Source organism: Bubalus bubalis, chromosome 8 (genome assembly GCF_019923935.1).
Source record: "Bubalus bubalis isolate 160015118507 breed Murrah chromosome 8, NDDB_SH_1, whole genome shotgun sequence".
NCBI classification, from domain to species: domain Eukaryota; kingdom Metazoa; phylum Chordata; class Mammalia; order Artiodactyla; family Bovidae; genus Bubalus; species Bubalus bubalis.
In genome coordinates this window covers 4,647,847-4,668,547 of record NC_059164.1, presented here as the reverse complement: position 1 = coordinate 4,668,547, position 20,701 = coordinate 4,647,847, and the positions used below count along the sequence as shown (strand labels likewise).

The following is a 20,701-nucleotide window of genomic DNA, read 5'->3' as shown; positions in this document are numbered from 1 at the left end:
TGTAAGCTGATGCAACAAAGGATAAGTTTAGCATCAGGTGAGCAGCATAAACTGGAGGGTGCAACCTAGGGACCCCTTTTACCATCCTTGGGGTGTACTTCTGCCATCCTCATGGGGCACCGAATGTAAGCTGATGCAACAAAGAATAAGTTTAGTATCAAGTGGGCAGTATGAACTGGGGGGCACCCCAGGGGCCCCTTTACCGTCCTTGGGGTGTGCTTTGGCCATCCTCATGTCTGCTACCCCCCCAGTCTACCAGGGAGCATGGCTTCCCTGAGAAGTGGGGCACGGAGTAAGAAGCTGGGGAAACTGCTTGACATCCCCCACGTCCCCACCCCCACATCGTGCCCCTCTGCACCCATTCCTCCAACACTGCAGCAAACCCTGCCTTAGGGCCTCTGCACCTGCCTTTTCTCCTGCCAGCGAGGGGTCCACCCATGCTTTGCTCTCTCTCTCCCTCCAGGTTTTACTCAGATGTCACTGCAGCAAGAGGCCTTTCTTCATCACTCTATGTATGCTTCATCCCTTTCAATGTTTTTCTCCTAATCACTTAACAGCATCTAAGTGAACTTGGTATATTGTTCACTTATTTTGTTTATGGTCTGCCTCCTCCACTCGGATACAAACACCATGAAGGCAGGGATTCTTGTCTATTTTGCATCTGCTGTAACCCAGAGTCTAGAAGAGGGCTGACTCATTGAATAAATGAATCTTTCCTTTCTGGAGGATGTCACCAACTCAATGAACATGAGTTTGAGCAAGCTCTGGGCGATGGTGAAAGACAGGAAAGACGGGCGCGTTGCAGTCTGTGGGGTTGCAAAGAGTCGGACACAACTGAGCGACTGAACAACAACAGCAACAACTCCTTTCTACTCTGGGATAGGGTACCCAGTGGAGTCATGAAATCCACACAAGAGCTACAATTTCACTTTCTTTTATTTGTGGCACTAGAAGACCAACAGTGGAGTCAGTGTGATGTAAGAGTGATTGCCTGAGGCCCTCGCTGCCCAGGGAAGGTGAGGGGCCTTCATCAGACAACACACAGCAGTTCCTTCCTACCAGATGTCTGATCTGAAATCACTGTGAAACATACAAACGATCTCGCCATATTTGTTGCTTCATTAAGACAGAAATTTTATTTCAGGAGTTCCTCTTGATTTCTATTACTCTCTTAAAGAGCTTTCTCTACAGCCATAGTCGACAATCTGTGATAAATACGAGAGACTGAGTGCCCTGTGCTGTGATTTGCAAACCATGGAGACCACGCCCACAGTGTGAACTACCAGCACAATGTGATCTGATGGGAGTGACCTTCAGACGCCCGGTCTCCTCCTTCCTGCCCTGGGGAGGATTTCTGAGGCTCCCAGGGCAGCCTCTGGGCTCTGTGCTCAGCCCTCCGTGGGAGAGGCCTGCGGCACATCACAGCCTGCGGGGGGACAGCACACCACGTGGGAATGCCGTCCACTGCAAAGTCCTTCCGAACGCGTCACCGCCACCTCGGGAGAACTCAGACCTGCCTGATTGTTACTCCGGGTGACTGTGGTCGACTTTTAATAGCTTACTTGGTCAGATCACGGTCTGCAGCCCTTCATGAGGTTTTTACCCCAAATGTTGGAGGAATAAGAATATAATACTTTCATTACTCAGTGAAGTCACATTTGAAAAAGCCTCTCAACTCTTTCTTCTCGCATCAAGTAGCAGATGACATTCAGGTTATTTCATTTACATACTTTCCCTAGAATTCAGAAAGATTTTCAACAATTAATGGTTTTAACCATCTACATGTGGTAAAAGTCTCGAAGATCCAAAATCGGCCTAAGGCATGATTCTTTCCACTCTGTCCATCAATGTAATTAAGCGTGATGGCCCAGCGTTTACAGTCCCATTAACCTGCCAACAAGAATAGTTTATTGGCAACTTTAAATATTCAGAGGCAAATACATTTCCTTGGCACAAGCCATGTGGCAGAGCAGCACCCCCATCCGTTTTAACCACAATGCAGGAGCGGAAGTCAGAGGCGGTTTTGGCCTGGAGACGGGAGCTGGCCAATCCTGAAGCCCCCTGGGCGTGGCGCTCATCAGTGGTGGCTGCGGGCGTCCCTTGGGGGGTCTTTCTGCCACAACTGCATCTTGTCACTGACTCACACGAGCAAGGGCACCTGCGGTGAAGAAAGACCTACTGTTACTCAGGGATGTAGCGGAGTGCAGGGGGCAAGCATCCGGACGCTGAGGAGCTGTGCACCAATCCCTCCTGGAAATAGTCCTCTCCCGTAACAGCCCCCGGTGTTTATACCGTACCCGTCCTACTTACAACCCCAGGGAGAAAGCTCTCAGAAACACAGACGTGCCTGAGTGATTTCAGTGACTGGCTCCTGCTTTCAGAAAAGAACGACTGGAACAACTGTAGGGTCAGATCTGCAGGTCCCTGTGCTTCTCCTAGGATCATCCAGTGCCCCCAGCCCCGCCCTCCTGAAGCTCCCGCCCAGTACTCTTTCCCTTTTCCGGACTGGTCTCTCTGCCTGGTGCGTGTCTCTGTTGCAGATGCCCCCTTTTTTGCTGGAAAATGAGGAAAACTCCTTCTTTAAGAATGTTCAGACCACCTGGAAGGAAAAGTCACTCTCACGCCAAGTCCTGGGGAGCCGATCCAGTCGCTCCCCGCCGCCAGGCTGTGGGTGACGTGGCCCGCCATGGTCCCCCAGGTGCCGTGTCTCTCACGCTGGAGCGGGGGCTCCAGGCAGGGATCAGGGCACCAACCCCCACCTCATCACAGGAGGCAGGGCGTGCGGGGCATCAATGAGTGCAGGGGATCCCAGTGAGTGACTGCAAACCCACCCGTTCACCCTGCCACTCTGGGTCCGGGTCTGCACCCTCGTGGGATGCCCAGCTGCAGAAAACGTGATGGCAGGATCTTGAAGGACCTATTTCCATGCCTCTGAAGGCCAAGGTGAACAGCATTTTTAAGCAAAGTGACAGATTCACCTGAAACGGTGTGAAAGGAGATCTGGATTTCTCACCGTGGTTCTGCTGGATTCAGTACTTTCTAAAAGGATCAGTGCTGGCCCCACTTTGCACTAAGTTATCAGAGCGAACATGTGAGGACCCAAGTAGGTCTCTTATGATGGTAACAACCACCACCTCGTAGAATGCTTCCCGTGCACTTCCTGTGTTTTAGGCACCATTTCCAGCCCTGCACAAATCTCATCTGAATAAGGCTTCAGCTCAACTGGGCTTCCCTGGTGGCTCAGAGGTTAAAGCCTCTGCCTGCAATGCGGAAGACCTGGGTTCAATCCCTGGGTCAGGAAGATCCCCTGGAGAAGGAAATGGCACCCCACTCCAGTATTCTTGCCTGGAGAATCCCATGGACGGAGGAGCCTGGTGGGCTACAGTCCACGGGGTCGCAAAGAGTCGGACACGACTGAGAGACTTCACTTTCAGCTCAACCAAATCACAACGCACTAAGCGACTTCACTTTCAGCTCAACCAAATCACAACACACTATTGCTTCCACTATGGGCACTGCCTCCGATACAAAGATGAGAGAACTGGGGTGCGGAGAGCGTGTCTCGACCCAGACCAAATACTAGCAAGTAGCAATCCCTGGCACCCCACTCCGGTACTCTTGCCTGGAAAATCCCATGGATGGAGGAGCCTGGTGGGCTGTAGTCCATGGGGTCGCTAAGAGTCAGACACGACTGAGTGACTTCACTTTCATTTTTCACTTTCATGCATTGGAGAAGGAAATGGCTCCAGTGTTCTTGCTTGGAGAATCCCAGGGACGGGGGAGCCCGGTGGGCTGCCACTGGCCGGTTGACTGCACGGCTGCATGGGTGTTTCTGGCCCCCGCCTCCCAGATCCGTCAGCAGCCCCTTTGCTGCAGGCACCCCGACACCATCTGAGAGACGAGATGGCATGAGACCTGGATTTGCAGGCATGGAAGGAGGAAGACAGGCCCCGCCGATTTGGATGGAGCCCAAGGAACACACACTGTTGGTGTCAAGTAGTCTGACACCCAGGCCAGCTTGGGATGGAGACAGAATTGGGGCCAGTGGCGTCTGGATGGTGCAGGGTCTGCCAGAGAGAGGTCACAGGACTGACTCCAGGGACGAGTGCAGCCTTGGGGAAAGGAAGAGGCACTGGAAAAAAGACTCAGGGGGCGGGGGGAACGTGCAGGGCGCTTGCTCAGGGAGAGTACAGACAAGGACGCAAACGGTGACTGCAAACACCACCATGAGGTCCAGGGAACCGAGGGCGGGAAATGCTAACAAAGTTACTTTTAAAGAGTATGTTAGTTTTGTTTCTGATAGGTTTTTCTTCAAGCTCTAGACAACTTCAGAGGTGAGACACTTCTAACTTCAAAACAAAGGTTTTACTTGTCAGTCTGAAACAGCACAATGAGTTTGCCAGAACATCCAAGCAACAGAGAAAACAGTATGTGTGTCAGTGTGAAGAAAAACGGATTGAGCCTGCTATTGGAAAACGCAGCCAGCGTCCTGTTAATAGTGTGCTTATCCCGTTTCCTGACCTTTGAAAACCTGTAGGATAAAGGGCGCTATTCTTGCATCCGAGGCTGCCAGCAGCGCTGTGACCTTGATGGTGGCAGTTCTGGGAGTGTCAGGGAGTGGATGCTGCGGAAGTGCAGGTGCATGAATGGTCAGGACATCTAGAAGCTACAGTGAAGGGGAGGAGAGGAAAGCGCTAGGCAGAGGTGGCGCTGGGTACTTGGGAGGGATTTTTAAAATGCATATTTACTGTTATTGTTTTAACAAATTAGTTGATATATGATATGTTAAAATGCAAGCATTTAAAGTGTAAACTTTGATACATTTTGATATATATGTGTATAAACATCACCAGAGTTAAGATGATGGATTGGGGTTATTTTTTAAAATTCACTTTTATTTTTTTAATTCTTTTTTTTTTAATTTAAGTTGAAGTATAGTTAATTTATAATATCATATTAGTTTCCGATGTATAAAATAGTGATTCAGTATTTTCATAGATTATACTCCATTTAAAGTTATCATGAGATATCAGCTGTATTCTCTCTGTGCGGTATAACAGGCCCTTACAGTTTGTTGTATACACAGTAGTTCTAGCTCTTAACCTCCTTCCTGTGTCTTGCCCCTCCGCCTCCTTCTCCCCACTGGCAGCCCCTAGTTTGTTCTCTGTATCTGTGACTTTGTTTCTGTTTCGTTATGTGTACTTGTTTTATTTTTCAGATTTCACATCCAAGTGGTAACACAGAGTATTTCTTTCTCTGCTGACTTATTTCACTACAAGGCTTCCCTCATAGCTCAGTTGGTAAACAATCTCCCTGCAATGCAGGTAACCCTGGTTTGATTTCTGGGTCTGGAAGTTCCACTGGAGAAGGGATAGGCTACCCGCTCCAGTATTCTTCGGCTTCCCTTGTGGCTCAGCTGGTAAAGAATCTGCCCGCAATGTGGGAGACCTGGTTTTGATCCCTGGGTAGGGAAGATTCGCTTGAGAAGGGAAAGGCTACCCACCCCATACTTCACTAGGCATAATATACTCTAAGTCCATCCATGCTGTTGCTAATAAGTTTCACTCTTTGCTTTCACTCTTTCAGCTCAGTGGTATTCTGTTGTATATATACCACATTTCTCTTTGTTCATCATCTGTTGATGGACACTTAGGCTGCTCCCATATTTTGGCCGTTGAAACCAACGCTACTATGACATTGCTGCTGTTGTTCCGTTGCTAAGTTGCGTCTGACTCTTTGACCCCAAGGACTGCAGCACTCCAGGCTTCCCTGTCCTTCTCTCTCTCCCAGAGTTTGCTCAGATTCATGTCCACTGAGTCAGTGATGCTATCTAAGCATTTTGTCCTCTGCTGCCCTCTTCTCCTCCTGCCTTCAATCTCTCCCAGCATCAGGGTCTTTTCCAACGAGTTGGCTCTTCGCATCAGGTGGCCAAAGTATTGGAGTTTCAGCACGAGGGTGCACAAATCTTTTCAAATTAACGTTTTCATTTCCTTCAGGTCTATGTCCAGGAGTAGAACTGCTGCAGCATATGGTAGTTCCACTTTTAGCTTTTAGAGGACTCTCCGTAACGTGTTCTATAGGGGCTGCATCCGTTTACATCCCCACCAACAGTGTGCAAGTCCTCAACCCCCTTGCAATCCCGCCTCTCCCCAATCCCTATACAACCACTGATACTCTATCTCTACACAGTAGTTTGCGTTTCCTAGAATTTTATATACACGGAACAATCTATTATGTACTTTATTTCTTGTCTGGCTTCTTTTGCTCAGCATAGTTGTTTTGTGATTTATCTCTGGGTTGTTGCTTGTACATTCTTTTTACTACGGGGAAGTGATTCACTGCAGGGATACACTGGTTTTGCATCTGGGTTGGGCACGTCTCAGGGAGGGGTGCCCTCTCCTTCTCTGGTAAGTGGGGTGATGGTGTCTGCATTACAGGACACCTCCCCCTCCCCCCATGAGGCTTGTGCTGCGCCTCACGGCACCGTCAGCAACCCCGCTGCCACTTCACTGAGCATCTCAGCACTAAGCACGAGGAGACATCCCAGACACCGTGGCCACCCACAGCCTGGCCCCACTGGGAGAAGCACCTTTCAGAAGGCAGTTCCAAGTTGCGAAGATGAATCTCCCAGGACACAAAAGGGTAGGTGGGAACATGGCCCAGTGAGGGGAGTTACGGGGCAGGTGAGTAAAGCAGGGGGGACTGCACATCCTCTGCGCTCCTGGCAGTGACCCTGCTTTAGACCAGCCTGGCAACCCCAGTGATGCCAGTGTAGGAGCCCGGGGCTGGGAGCATTTGAATCTCTGGCTGGTTGAAGACCTGGAAGGAGCTCTCATCACCACCAACAGCAACCTGATGGCCAAATCCAGATTTCCACAGTTCTCAGTGAACTAAAAAAAATATTTGGGAAGGAAAAGTCCTAAACTTCAGTGTCAAAGAGGAAATTGCAGGTCAGCACTAAAAAGCTTTGGCTTGGACAATTCAGTGAGACAGATCTTGGCAATAGAATTGGCCACAGGTAGCAAAATGATGCTGATGGCCATTAGGGTCAACCCAAGCGTAAGCCACCTTGCTAAGGAAGGGAGTAGTCTGCTGCTCAGTGTCGGCTCACATGATCAGGGGACCTGCCCTAGGACGGGTGTGACCCAATTCAGGAGGGCCCTCCCTCCCCTCCCTGGCAAGGGGACAAGGGCATGCTGCAGAGAGAAAAGCTCCAGAAGGTTCCCTGGTGTCCCTAAGGTTTCATGCTTCCTAAAAGAGTCCTTCTTAGTTTGGTTGGACAAGAAGAAAAACAATGAAGGACAAAGCTTGCAGTTTGAGGCCAAGCCAGAAAGCTGTAAAAATATCCAAGCATCATTTTGCTTCCATGCCTGCCAAGGAAAATGATGTTTATATGGGAAAAGGCAAAATGATCTGTGGTGACAGAGCTGAAGCTCAGAGTGAGGGAAGGGAGAAGTTGCTAGGAAGCAGCAGGGTTCTCTGCCCTGACTGCCATCTTCCCGCCTGGACAGGTCAGCTCCTGGGCACTCGTGGGTGCCTGAGGGAGTCAGGCAAGCAGCTGTGCAGAAGGGGAGCAGGAGCCCTGGCGGAAGCCTGGAGGTGCCCAGAACTCATCTTATTTTCCAGAGAAGAAGGTGGTTTCTTCTAGCTTGATGTGGATTCTTGGCAAGTTTCTAATGATTATGCAATCAATGAGCTCTGAGTACAGGGACCCTGAGTTGCACTCTGCCACTGGTCTGGAGAGTCAGGTGATATGGTGGCAGGAGATGCCCGCTCCCTCTCCATTCTCCCAAAAGATAGTTACTGAGCAACGACTCTGTGTTGGGGGCTGTGCAAAGCCCTGGGACCCGCTGGAGCTCACAGTGTGGCAGGAGAGCAGGCACCATGCAGATGTTACACAGATCGTTACTGAGATTAGACCGTGATGTGATTGTGCGGGTAAATGAGGTAATGCTCTGACGGGCCCCTCCTCCAGCCAGGAGGCAGCGGAAGACTTCCTGGGGGCTTGAGGTTAATTCAGGAACATGCAGGATGACTGGGAGTTAGTTGGCAAAACTAGGAGGTGAAACCTTTTCCTTTCAGGAAGAGGGAACAGCATCCTCGGGGGTCTCTCAGCAGGTAGCCTGTGATGACAGACACCCCTGGGTTCTGCCTGTAGGAAAAAGAGGTCACCTGAAAGGTCTGCGACAGGCAGGATGGTCACCAGGCAGCAAAGGCAGAGCTGGCCTGTCTGTACCTCTGAACTATTCCAACCCAACCAGAACACATCCAAGGTCTACAGTGCGCTTGCTGAGCGCAGTGTGGGACGGGGTGTGGGCGGCTGACGGTTCTCTCGTGCTGGCTCCCGGTCACAGAACTTGGGTTCTCTCCCCACAAGCGAAGGGGCTCTGGCTTAGGAGAACAGACGTTTGCTGCTGCTGCTGCTTTGCTGTGCTGGCTCCGGCCCCCGGGGCGCTGACGTCATGTCAGCTGTCTAATCACTTCTCACGGGGTCTGCTGCCAAGACCAAGCGCCAGGACACATGTGTGGTCTGACTCAGTTAATTCCTGCGGTGGGAAACACACACCTGGGAGGGCCCAGCCAGGGCGGGGATGTCATGGGACCTAGTAAGGCATTCCCAGAGGCTGGCCACCCGGGCTGGACTGCCCTGGGGTCTGGGCCAGCAGCGGTGCTGACCTGGTTAAGCATGGGGACAAGGCCGCAGGACACCTGTGCCCCGCCTTCCCATCTGTGGGCTGGAAGCTGCAGCGTTCCCGCCCAGGAATGTAACGGAGGAGGTGCTCACTCTTGGCCCTCCATGGAGGACTGCTGGGACACCAAAGGAAAGGCCTTGGGGCTTTCACCAGGTCCCTCACTTTAGGAGATGTCCCTAAGGCTAAGGCCAAGGACAAACCCCCTCTTTCTCTACTCCTGGTTGATAACCCCCAAGGGCACAGACAATGCTTCATTCATGTCTCTATCGTGAGCAGCTACTGCGATCCTGGACTCTGGTGGGTTCTCAGGAAATGCTTGTGGATGAATAGCTGGATGTGTGAATGTTTTAAATATAAACACGGATTAAAAGGGCACTTGCTGTCCATCCCAGAACCTCTGAAAGGATGCATTCAAAGCAGACCGACAAAGACTGTCCGACCGGATGGGCAAGTTTCACCATGAATATGAATTCAGGATGGAGTGGAAGGCAGAAGTGTACTGGGGGGTGGGCAGGGGGCGCAGTCCAGGGTCTGAGCCTTGCACTCAAGATAGGAGAGCCATGTCTCCTGCAGTTGGGACAGCAGACTGAGCAAAGCCAAGGATGCTGTCACCTGGGGCTGGAGGAAAAACAAAGCAGGCATGGCTCTGACAATCACAGACACAGAGGCAGACGTGTTCACTACATACCGTGGAGGGAGGCAAATGGACTTCCAATCACCCTGAAAAATGGCCAACTCACTTCTAAGGGAATGATTCCTCCTACATCAAAGCTACCCTCTTGCCTTTTAGCATAAGCAGCATCATTGCCAGCGCAAAACGTGTTCCAGGAGGGTGAGTCACTGTGCCTGTGTTTAGCAGTAAGAGTCTGGTCCCCGAGAACCCTCCCAGCAGGGTCAGATGCCCTGCTTGTACTGGAGGAGGTGGCCTCAGGCACTGCAGCCCCTCACACTTCCCAGCAGAGTAGGGAGCACCCTCAGTCCAGGATGCTGTCCTTGCTACATGCATCCTGAAGCGTCACTGAACACCCAGGACAAAGGAGCATCTGCTCATACTGAGAACACACAGACAGCACAGTCCACATGGCATGAGTCCCGGAGCCTGGCACTTTGCATCTTTTCCTCAAGGTTATGCAACTTTAAAAGCCCGAAGGTGAAAGAAGCTGAAGAGGCAAAGCTCAAATGGCTTGAGAAGCAAGTGTCAGGACATGCACGAAAGTGCATCTGATGAGAAGTCACAAAGACCTCCACGGCCTGTGCCTGCAGAGGAGCGCTGCCTCGCCAGGCTCCTCGGAAGGCCCAGCTGGCCCCGGTCAGCTGAACGGCATGCGTGTCCCCTGGTGTCACAGGTCTGCTGCGCCACACCAATGGTCGGGGAGAGCTGCTTGAAAAGGAGGTCAGGTGTGTGCCTCTGGGAGGACATCCACTGGTTCCAGGTGAGGCCAGACTGTCTTAGCTGCCCTGTGCATCCCTGATGGAGGCTGAGCCGAGGCTGCAGGGTGGATGGACAGTCCTGACTTCCTAAGTCACATGTCCTTCAGGGCTTACAGGAACGGGAGATGCAGACTGCCAGTGAGAGGTCTGGGTCACTGTGTAGAGCAGTGACCTACAGAGTCCCGTCACTCAGCTATGCGGCCTCCAGGTAAGGTGTGCGGCACTGGGCAGACAAATGGTCAGGGTCTCCCAGGTCATCTTCACCCTCTCATCTGGGGCCTGGCTGTCAGTCTAGGGGCATCTCTTAAATGCTCTGGGCATCAAAATCTCAGATGCACCAGACTCACTGCCTCAACCCTTCCAGGATGGAGAAGGCAGGTCCCAACACTTAGATTAATCCAAGAAACAAATAAAATGCGGGCTTCTGACTGCCATCTCAAGCAGCTGCTAGGAAGCTGAGACGGTGATGAGCAGTGGCCAGGCCTGGGCCTCCCGTGACTCTTTCTGCCAGCCCCCCAGGCTGTGCTGCTTGCTGTGTGGACACACACCCTCCCTGCATCCCTACCTGCCACCCAGCAGGCCCACCTGGTCCCAGCCCTTTCTCCCACTGCCCTTGCATTTCCCCCCACTTTCTTTCCCATAGCACAAATAGCCTCCTCTGCTTTTTCAGACAATTCCCAAACTCGATTTTTTCCCCTTCCTTTCTGGAAGGCCCCTGTGCATGCTCTATGACAGAGAAAGCCTGAGGTTCAAGGTGGCATGGGTGGCAAGATTTCTCTCAGTGCCCCTATTCCTTAGGACTCCTGCCAGATGTGGGGAGAGGTACAGCTATCTGAAACCATCCAAAATCAGTCAATGAGAATATGAGTATAGGAGAAATAAGTACAGCCTTCATATTCAGCAGTATTCAAACTGTATCAAAGCTCAAATGACACAGATAATGATCTCAAACCTCAATGGAAAGTGATTTGGTAAAATTGCAGATTTGTAGGCTCAAACCTCTGAAAAATCTACAACCACAGGATGCAGATGTCTTGTGGATTTCACTTTGAAAACAATGTTTTCAAAAACTCTAAATTGTTCCCAGGGACCAGCTGAACCATCAGGGTTGAGAAGTGGCTGTGTTGCGTTGGATTCTCTGGGAACCACTGGCACTTTCTTTCTTTGAACTATAGTTGATTAACAATATTATGTTAGCTTCAGGTGTACAGCAAAGTGACTCAGGTATATATATATATATATAGATAGATAGATAGATAGATATAAATATAAATGCGTGCATTCTCAGTGACTTCAGTCATTTCCAACTCTTTTGTGACCCTATGGACTGTAGCCCACCAGGCTCCTCTGTCCATGGGATTCTCCAGGCAAGAATACTGAAGTGTGTAGCCATTTCCTCCTAAAGGGCATCTTCCTGACCCAGGGATCACACCCACATCTCTTGCATTGTGGGTGGATTCTTTACTGATGAGTCACCAAGGCCTCCCACCATGGCTACTTTTTCAGATTATTTTTGACTATATGCTACGACAAGATAGTTAATATAGTTCCCTGTGCTATACAATAAGTCCTTGTTGATTACCTATTTTATATACAGTAGTACTCTTGCCTGGAAAATCCCATAGACGGAGGAGCCTGGTAGGCTGCAGCCAATGGGGTCGCTAGGAGTTGGACATGACTGAGCGACTTCACTTTCATGCTTCACTTTTATGCACTGGAGAAGGAAATGGCAACCCACTCCAGTGTCCTTGCCTGGAGAATCCCAGGGATGGGGGAGCCTGGTGGGCTGTCGTCTATGGGGTCGCACAGAGTCAGACACGACTGAAGCGACTTAGCAGCAGCAGCAGCAGTGTGCATATGTCAGTCTCAAACTCCCATCCTCTACTTTTCCCTTTGTAACCATAAGTTTGTTTTCTATGTCTGTGTATCTGTTTATGTTTTGTAAATAAGTTCGTGTCCTTTTTTTTTTTTAGATTTTGCATATGAGATATCCATACAATATTTGTCTTTCTCTATCTGAATTACTTAGTATGATAAGTGAAGGTCCATTCATGCTGTGCAATTGGCATTATTTCATTCTTTTTCATAGCTGAGTAGTATTCCAGTGTGTATATGCACCACATCTTCGCTATCCACTCATCTGTTGATGGGCACTTAAGTTGCTTCCATGTCTTGGTAATTGTAAATAGTGCTGCTGTGAACATTTGGGTGCATATAGCTTTCTGAACTAGAATTTTTGTCTTTTCCAGATATATACTCAGGAGTGGGAATGCTGAATCATATGGTATTTCTGTTTTTTTGAAAAAAACTTTAAAAAATATTTTTAAAGGGAACTCTTCTCTTTTCCACAGTGGCTACACTAATTTACATTCCCACCAACAATGTAAGAGGGTTCCTTTTTCTCCACACCCTCTCCAGCATTTGTTTTTTGTAGACTTTTTGACGTTGGCCATTCTGACCCATGACTGGCCCTTACTTTCAATTTGATGTTGAGACATGGATAGAAGAGAGAGGTTGTCTCAGGTTTGAATTACAGAGCTGTCTTCATCAGCGTCTGCAAGGTCTAACTGTTAGACGCTTACTTAGCCATTCACCCTGATGTCTTCACTTTCCCTCATTTCATGTAATAAAGCACTAAGCTCATCAAGATATAAATTATGGAGAAATGGCAACAAGTAAAAACAAACTGAAAGCCCTCAACAATTTTAACTGCCCCCACCAACTCCCCCCACCCCCGGCATCCAGAGGACAGTCTGGCATCCAAGGCCAAGAGGTTAAGTGCAGTTTCTTCTCCCAGCATCCTGAGGCAGGGCTGAGCTTTCGGTACATGGAGTGCCTTTAGCATTCTCCCTACCTGATGTCTTGGGTCCCTGTTAGGGCCACAGAGCACAGCTGGGGACACCTCTCCAGGACCAGGGACACACTCTGGGGCCTACCCGAGAGTTGTGCCTCTGGCCCCAGGGAGGCTCCCAGTCAGTGTGCTAAGGCCACTCCAGCCCGGCTGCCACAGCATCCCCGGCCTCAGTGAGGACCGCCTTCTGCTGTGCTGCCTGTGGGAGCCTCCCCTGCCCTCCTTGCTGCCCTAGGCTCCTGGCGGGAAATTTTTCCGCAGCGTCTGCCCCCCTCCATGGAAGTGGCTCACCCATCTCGCGGGCCAGCTGCTGTCCTTCATTCTGAGGGCCTTCTGTGCCCACCAGGTCCAGCCCTATGTGACCAAGGCCGCATTACTCAGGTTTTCTGAGCCTCATTCACTTTTTATGTAAAATGAGAATAATCATAGTACTGACCTCTTCAGGGACACGTGAGGACTTAAGCTTAGGATTTGGAAATGATCTCTCTTAAAGTAATACCTGTCACCACCTCCCTATGATTAGCCTAACTTCCCACCCGCTAGAAATGGGCAGGGAAAGAATATCAGTCCATCCACAGAATCATTTTGGAGTTAAAGCAGATCTCAAAGCCTACCTAATCAAAGTCCTTAAAATTTGGGAACCCTACATTGGACCCCACAAAATCCACTGCTTTGAGGGACCAGGTAGGCGATATGTTCAGACCAAACAGAAAACAGGGTAGAGCAGAAACTGCAGAAAAACCAGAAACGCGTGCCCCGCCCAAGGGACTGCAGAAACAATAATTCTCCAAACGAATGCTGTCGCCTGGACCCCGACCAGGGCCCCGCAGGATGCATCCCAGATGGATGGAGGGGGAGCGGAGGGGGGGTTGGGGTGACCTGGGCCTCCTGCAGCCCGTGGGAGCGCGCACGCGCCGTCTCACACCCTCACCTTTCTCAGCCTCGCGGCTCCGGTGCCAGAGCGGATGGCGTCCATCAAGGCCTGTCTGGCGTCCACCGGGCTGCCGAGGGGTCCCGTGCTGGACCTCGACTCCGACCAGGATGAGGTGGGCGCCTGGGCAACTGGAGTGGGTGGGGGCAGGGGCGGCTGGGACTGGACCCCAAGGTCTTCTACCCGCGAGGGGTCTGGCCCGTGTGCAGACAGCGCGGCATTGCGGAGGCTCTGGAGCTCCTCAGAGGCGGAGGACGTGACCTAGCAACGAGACGGTGAAATGACAGGGTCCCAAACGTCCTTTCCAAGAGGCAATGCTTTTCAGACCCTGAAAAAACCCAGGGGCCGTGTCTGCTCCCCATCCTGGGGCTCTCCGTCAGGTCAGTGACTGCTGGCAGGGAGCAGGGCTGCCCTCCTGAGACCCCTGCCTTCCTACCTCACCTGGGCCTGCCTGGACAGACCCTGAGGCCGCATGCACACAGCAACAGCCAATCGATGGGAAGGACCCCTCCTCCAAACACGGAGAGGAAGGTGCCCACCCGGTTTTTCCTCGGATTCTGGCTGCAGAAGGTGCATGACCCTCTGTCTCCGAGCTCAAGTCCGGGTAGTCCTGCGACTGTGTCAGACCAGCCCCAGCAGGTAGCAGCTCCATCCTGGAGCTGAGTGGCCACTGCCTCTGCTGCTGGGTGACCCAGCCCTGCAGCCCGCTCGGTGTCCTGGGAGTGTGGGGAGGTGCAGGCACAAGTGTACAGGAAATGCTCGCGCCTTCAGGAGAGGCTGGCCCTCAGGGCCTCTCCTGCGGCCGGGCTGGCCACTCCAGTGATGACTTAGCATCGCTTAGGGAATCGGAGGGTCGCTCTGGCTTGTGCAGTTTTCCGGGGGTCACTGTAGTGGGTGGGTATGTGTCTGGGGCCCCCTCTCACCTTCCTCAGGCTGCAGGTCCCGCTGTGGCTGCGTATGGCCGCCAGGAGGGCTGAGCGCTCGCTGTCCGCCTCAGTGTAGGACGGTTTCTTTGGCCCTCCCTTTGAGCTGGGTTCTGGAATCTAGAATATTTATTAATGATGTCAACTTCTGTCACTTGGGTGACGGGGAAATGATGACTATAAGGCAGTACACAAGAAAGCGTATAGTTATCAGGTCAGGCCTGCAGGGTCAGTTTTATCACCTCTGTCTGTTAGAAGGTAGAATTATCAAGGTGCAGTTCTGGATTGACCTCACACTATATAAAAATTAAGGGGCTTCCCTGGTGGCTCAGCTAGAATCTGCCTGGCAATATAGGAGATGCAGGTTTGATCCCTGAGTGGGGAAGATCCCCTGGAGAAGGGAATAACCACTCCAGTATTCTTGCCTGGGAAATCCCATGGACAGAGGAGCCTGGTGGGCTAGAGTCCATGGGGTCACAAAGAGTCAGACATGACTGAGCGACTAAGCAACAGCAACCAAATACAGAAATCAAAAGCTATGTATTTGGGGAGGCACAGGGTGATCACCCTCCCCAAATGTCATCTCCCTCTTTCCTCAGGGGCAAAATGAAGGAAACAGTTTCTAACCATCAGTGTCAGGGTAGCTGTTAAATAACATTTGCAAGGTGATAAATTCCTACATGGGGGGCAGGTGTCATACAATTTTCCCCAAGGCTTCAGCCCACCACTGCTGAAAATGCAGGGTGATAGGGGGCAGGGCCTCAGCCTGACTCTGCATCTCCCCCTCCAGGCTCGAGGACCAGTTATGGCTGACCCCTCCCCAAGCCGGCACCCCACCCCACCCCTCCACTCCCCCATGCCCACACAAGGATGTATTGCGGACACCTTTCCCCAGGGCAGCCAAGAGCCTTAAAGGCAGCGTGGGCAAACCAAAGCCATCAGTTTTGTCTCCTTGGTGGTTCTATTGAAATAACTCCATAGGCAGGGAGACGGAAATCCAGGTAAAACTAAGCCGTGCAGTCACCCGCATCCCTAGCCTGGTCCCCCTCCTCTGATGTCACCTAAGATCTGTGTCTGAGTGGGTGTGGGGGAGAGGCCATCCCTGAGGAACTTCACCTTGCGGAGCCTGTCCTTGCCTCCCGCCGAGTGGATGGCCTCCATCAGGGCGCTGTGCAGGGATGTGTCTTTCGGAGCCGGCCTCTGGACCACAGGCCTGAACTTCTTCTTTGGCCCGAAGATGCTGGCTGGCAGTGTACCACCAGCTTCAAGTACACCTGTGCTTAACAAACTGGGCTTTTCCTCCCGTTGTGGGGGCTCCTGTCCAGCCTGGCCGTTTGTGTCTGACACTCTTGGAGAGCAAGGAGGCTCGCTGTGGATGGGGACCCACAGGGAGCCATTCACCAGGGTGCTGCCTGAAGTCTGATCATCTCCTGAGTGAAGGCGTGAGGGACTCAGACTGTCAGACTTGCACTTGGGGTAGGATGCCGAGTCGGTCCTGTGTGTCCTTATGTTTTGCTCTCCACTGAGACCACTGCTCTGCCCCACAGAAGTCTGGTCCCGTTGTGCAGCTGTGACTAGTGAGCCACGGGAGTTTCTGTGGATGCCAGACGGGTAGTCTTGAGCAGACAGCTTCCCGTAAGGGCTGCTGACTTGCCATCCAGGATGGGGCCCTGCCGTCGATTGCTCCCCCTCACGACGAACGCCTGTCCCTGGGTTTGGGCTGGGGGTGGTACTGTCCTTCACCACAGGAGGTGCTACCGCTGGCTCTGGTGCTGTGCCTTCACACGTTCTCTGGGTGTTATCCTGTCTCCTCCCCGCATCACTGTGGACTTTCGGGGTCCCTATCCGCTTGGCAATAGCAGAGGCCATGTACTGACTGGATGTTCTCCTCTGAGGTTTGAGAAACGGGACTTCCGCCGTGTTAGCTGCTGGCACTTGGAGGGGCCGAGTGGCTGCTGGGGGTGGCCAGCTTCTCCCCTCCCCCACAGCTCTCCCATCTTCCGAGTGGGGGGACTGGGGCCCGGGCAGTGTTCCCTGGGGGTCTGGGGAGGTGGGCTCACCTCTCAGTCTGCTTTCCTGAGGTTGCAGATTCGTGGGGGTGGTGGGGGTGGGGGTCCTCTTGGGCCCCTCCATGGGCTGGCCAGAGTGCTGCCCTACAGAATTGGACTTCCAGAATTCTTTGACTTTTCCAATGGGTGGGGTTTCTGCCTCCAGAGTGGGCGATGAGGGGACTACAGTCCTGCCGGCATGCACGTGGGGGCTCACCAGGTTCCCCAGCTCGTCGATCTTAATGGCACCCACGGAGAGAGATGCCCCCCGGTCATAGCATTTCATCTCTGACTTCGGAGGGACAATTTTATAAGTTGTGAGGCCATATTTAAGGCCATAACTCCCCACTGGGTGTTGGCCTCGTTGATGCCACGGCGGTAGTGTTGAGATATCACCTTTACCATCGCTTGCCTTTTCCTTCCCCAGCTGCGGGATCACCCTCCCAGGGGCTGGGGTCCCCCCGCTGTGAGCAGAAACAGGCGCCCTGCCTTCCTCCTTCCCATTCCAGTGGTGAGTGTGAAGCGCTGAAGCAGAACTCGCTGTGGGCTCCATCTTCCTGGGATCCACCTCCTTCCAGGTGTTGGTCAAGGCTGACCTGACCTCTCTCTCAGGCTCCCGGGAAGGAGCTGGTGAGCTGGGCCCTGCTGCCCGCCTCTGGCTGCGCTGCTGGGGGCACTCGGCCTGGTGTGGTGGTGGCTGAGCCTTACTGTCGGCCGTGCTCCCCACGTCGAAGGAGCCGGCGTTGTTGTTTCTATTGGAACACACGCCTGAGTCCACGGGGTCATCCAGAACCTCCCCTATGAACGTCACCGGGATTGCCTCACTGTCACCATGGGGGGTGGACATGCCGTGTACGGAGTTGGCGAGGGGGCCTGCGTCAGCTTCGTAGCTTTCTTCCATTTCTGCAAAGAAGCACAACTCAGGTCACAGGCAGAGCCCACTTGGATGATTCTGATACCCCTTAGCCAGTGAAATCCCACCTTGATTTTCATCTCCTGAGGGTCCTTTGGTGTAAGTTATTTAGTGTCATTTGGGTTGTTGTTTACACATGCCCAGAGCCAGTCTCAGTGCATAGGACCCAATCAAGGATGTGTCTGCAGATTTATGATGCCTTGGGGGCAGGCACTGAGGTACCTACCACATTTTGCCAGTATCTTTACTTACAAATTGATGTTGAAGTCCAAGCCCTCAGTAAACACCACCTCAGAGCAGGATGGGAAGGTGGGTTTGGGATTTTTACTTTCCTCTTGATTTGGTTCACAAGGAGCATCACAGAATCTATGGGTCAAGTTGCTCTTGTTCTGCTTCCTAAGAGGCAGGTGACAATGCCTTGAGCCCCCAATAATTGCCCTAAAGGACATAGTGGGCCTGCAGGCAGGGTCTGAGGGACAGACCAAGGTTGAGAAAGGTTTCTTAGCTCTGTCAACCCCATTTGAGAACAGAAAATGAAAAAGTGAGTCAGACAAAAGGCTGGGTCAGCTCTGGAATCTGCCTCCTCCTTTTTTTTTTCGGTTGTCAGGCAAGGCCTATATCTACTTTCTAGTCTGTGTGCCTTTGTTTGAAAGATTTCCAGTTTGTATCTGAGCTGGTTTGTATCTGCTCAGACCTTACACTATTCTGCCTGATATGTGCACAGAAGTGCAGTCCCCGGGATGCCCCCGGGAACAGGGGTCCCTGGGGAGATGCTGTGTGCTGTGTTCTCATTGAAAGTCAGACCACATGTTAGCAGGTCATGGGCTGGGAGGTTTAATCCAGAGGCCTGTTTGCCAGAGTGGCACCCAGTGTTTCCCTAAGTCATCTGAGGGCTGAGAACTTCTTCTTTGGTTCATGTGTGCAGACTTTTAATGTGCAGAATCAGTATTACTCAGAGCAGGCTGTAAGCGCCTGCTCGGACATTTCCTCGGCACTGTTTGGCCGCCCAGTGCGTGGCCCCTCCTGGAGCTGAGCTCCCTGTGTGCTTGGCCCCCAGCCTGGGGCTTCCTCTCTCAGAGCCACATCTCCTCTGCACACACTTTCTGCACGTGGTCACCATGGTGCAGTCAGCAACCCTGAAAGCCCTCAGGGAGCCTGGCCCCGGCGGAGACATCCAGGCAGGAGGGGCGGTGCTTACCTTCCAGGTCTTCGTCCAGTTCTGCAAGGGTTTTCTGAAACTGTCCAGTCATGAATATTTCCTCATCCTCGTGTGAGGCTGGGGCAGCTTTTCCGTTTCTAGGGAAAACCAAGAAGAAAAGGGAACATTCATTTAGCTCATTATTTATGTAACTGACTCTTTTCTGGAAATACCTGAGGCAGATACAACTTAACGTCAGGCCATTGCATAGGCACTGCTGTCCTTGGAACGCCTGAGACACAGATGCGGTGTGTGTCTGTGTGTGTGGTGTGTATATGCTGTGTGTATGGATATGCGTGCGTGTGTGGTACACAGCAACGACCACTCCAATAGTGAACTTCAGGGCAGCAGTGACCACCCCTCCAGCTGTGCCCCCTCCCCACGCCCACACAGCAGTGACTGGAGTGGGGGAGGGTGGGCAGGGAAGCAACCCCTGCACCCCGTGAGCCTTCCCACGTGGGTTCTTTTGCCCAGATCGTCCCATGGGAAGCCTCACAAGCAGTTAGAAGGCAGGCAAGGTCATGATCGCCACTTTCCAGAGAAGTGACCATGTGCTGAGAGGCTAAGAGTGCAGCTGTCCCTGCTCACAGGGGATCCTGACCCTGGGAGGGCTGCCACGGCTGTGTCCACAGGTGCCTCGCAGCCCTGCGACCCGGGTGTCCAGGGAGATGTCCCTACCTGCTGAGGAGAGCTGGGCTTTGCTTCTCTCCAGCCCTGGACAGTAGCATCTATGAGACAACAGCTGCCAAAGCAATTTGAGAGCAGCCCTTGGAGAGGCTCTGGTCTCTTTTGTCTCATGGTGCCAAGAACAGAGACACGTACAGGGTGATTGTCCCTCTTCTGCAAAAGCGGAAGGTCTTTCCCGCTGATCGTTAGACTCAAGGGCCAGTTTCCATTGTTATTAATCAGGCCGGGATAATGATGCATGAAATGTGCTTTGTACCGTCCTCACTTACATAGCAGAGCTTGTGTTCTGGTAAATGAGTCTTTCTTACTTGGTGACTGTGTCCCTTTGGGAGCCAGGAAGTGGCTTCCAGATCCAACTCAGCTAATGTCCTCTGACACGGCAGACAAAGGGCGCTGGCTGAGATGCGTGCGGCTATGGACCAATTAATGACGACCACAGAGGCACAAGACTTGCCTTTCCTGTTGCTTTGCCATAAGACTTAATTGGATGCATTTACTAAACTTGTATCTTTCTCTTCCACAGAATTTGATGGTTTAGATAGATTTAAGTTATATATTCAATCAAGTATATGGCAGAAAAGAATTGTAAGGGCTCTGTAAAGTAGTATTTGAAATGGAAAATAGTGTTTTTCAAAGGTTGGCTCCCAGTCTAGAATGGTTAAAGCCTAGTCAGACAAAATTATATCTACACTTTTCCTTCAGAGTATTTGCCTTCCCTTCAAAGTATGCAAAATCACATTGTTCTATGGGAATAGAATGATATCAATAAGAATTAAAAACTATGGCACATGGAATTACACTGAATATTTTATAATAACCTATAAGGGAAAAGAATCTGAAAAAGAATGTATATGTACATACATACATACATGTATGTATACATGAGGGCTTTCCTGGTGGTTCAGATGGTAAAGAATCTGCCCACGTTGCAGGAGACCCAGGTTCAATCATTCAATCCCTGGGTCAGGAAGATCCCTTGGAGACAGGAATAGCAACTCACTACAGTATTCTTGCCTGGAGAATCCC

At 51.7% G+C, this 20,701-nt stretch overlaps 1 protein-coding gene across 4 annotated transcripts in view; it reads right to left on the bottom strand.

The window, feature by feature from the left end:
• Positions 1–918: 918 nt before the first annotated feature.
• Positions 919–20,701, bottom strand: part of COBL (cordon-bleu WH2 repeat protein) — a 294,854-nt gene continuing 275,071 nt past the window's right edge. For all 4 annotated transcript variants that reach the window (XM_044946393.2, XM_044946394.2, XM_044946395.2 and 1 more), the window contains exons 11-15: positions 18,989–19,086; positions 15,946–17,780; positions 14,830–14,949; positions 13,907–14,167; positions 919–2,158 (exon numbers count right to left, since the gene is read on the bottom strand). In XM_044946393.2, the coding sequence (XP_044802328.2) occupies positions 2,141–2,158; positions 13,907–14,167; positions 14,830–14,949; positions 15,946–17,780; positions 18,989–19,086 (2,332 nt within the window). In that variant the 3' untranslated portion in view covers positions 919–2,140. The remainder of the gene's footprint in view (positions 2,159–13,906; positions 14,168–14,829; positions 14,950–15,945; positions 17,781–18,988; positions 19,087–20,701) is intronic.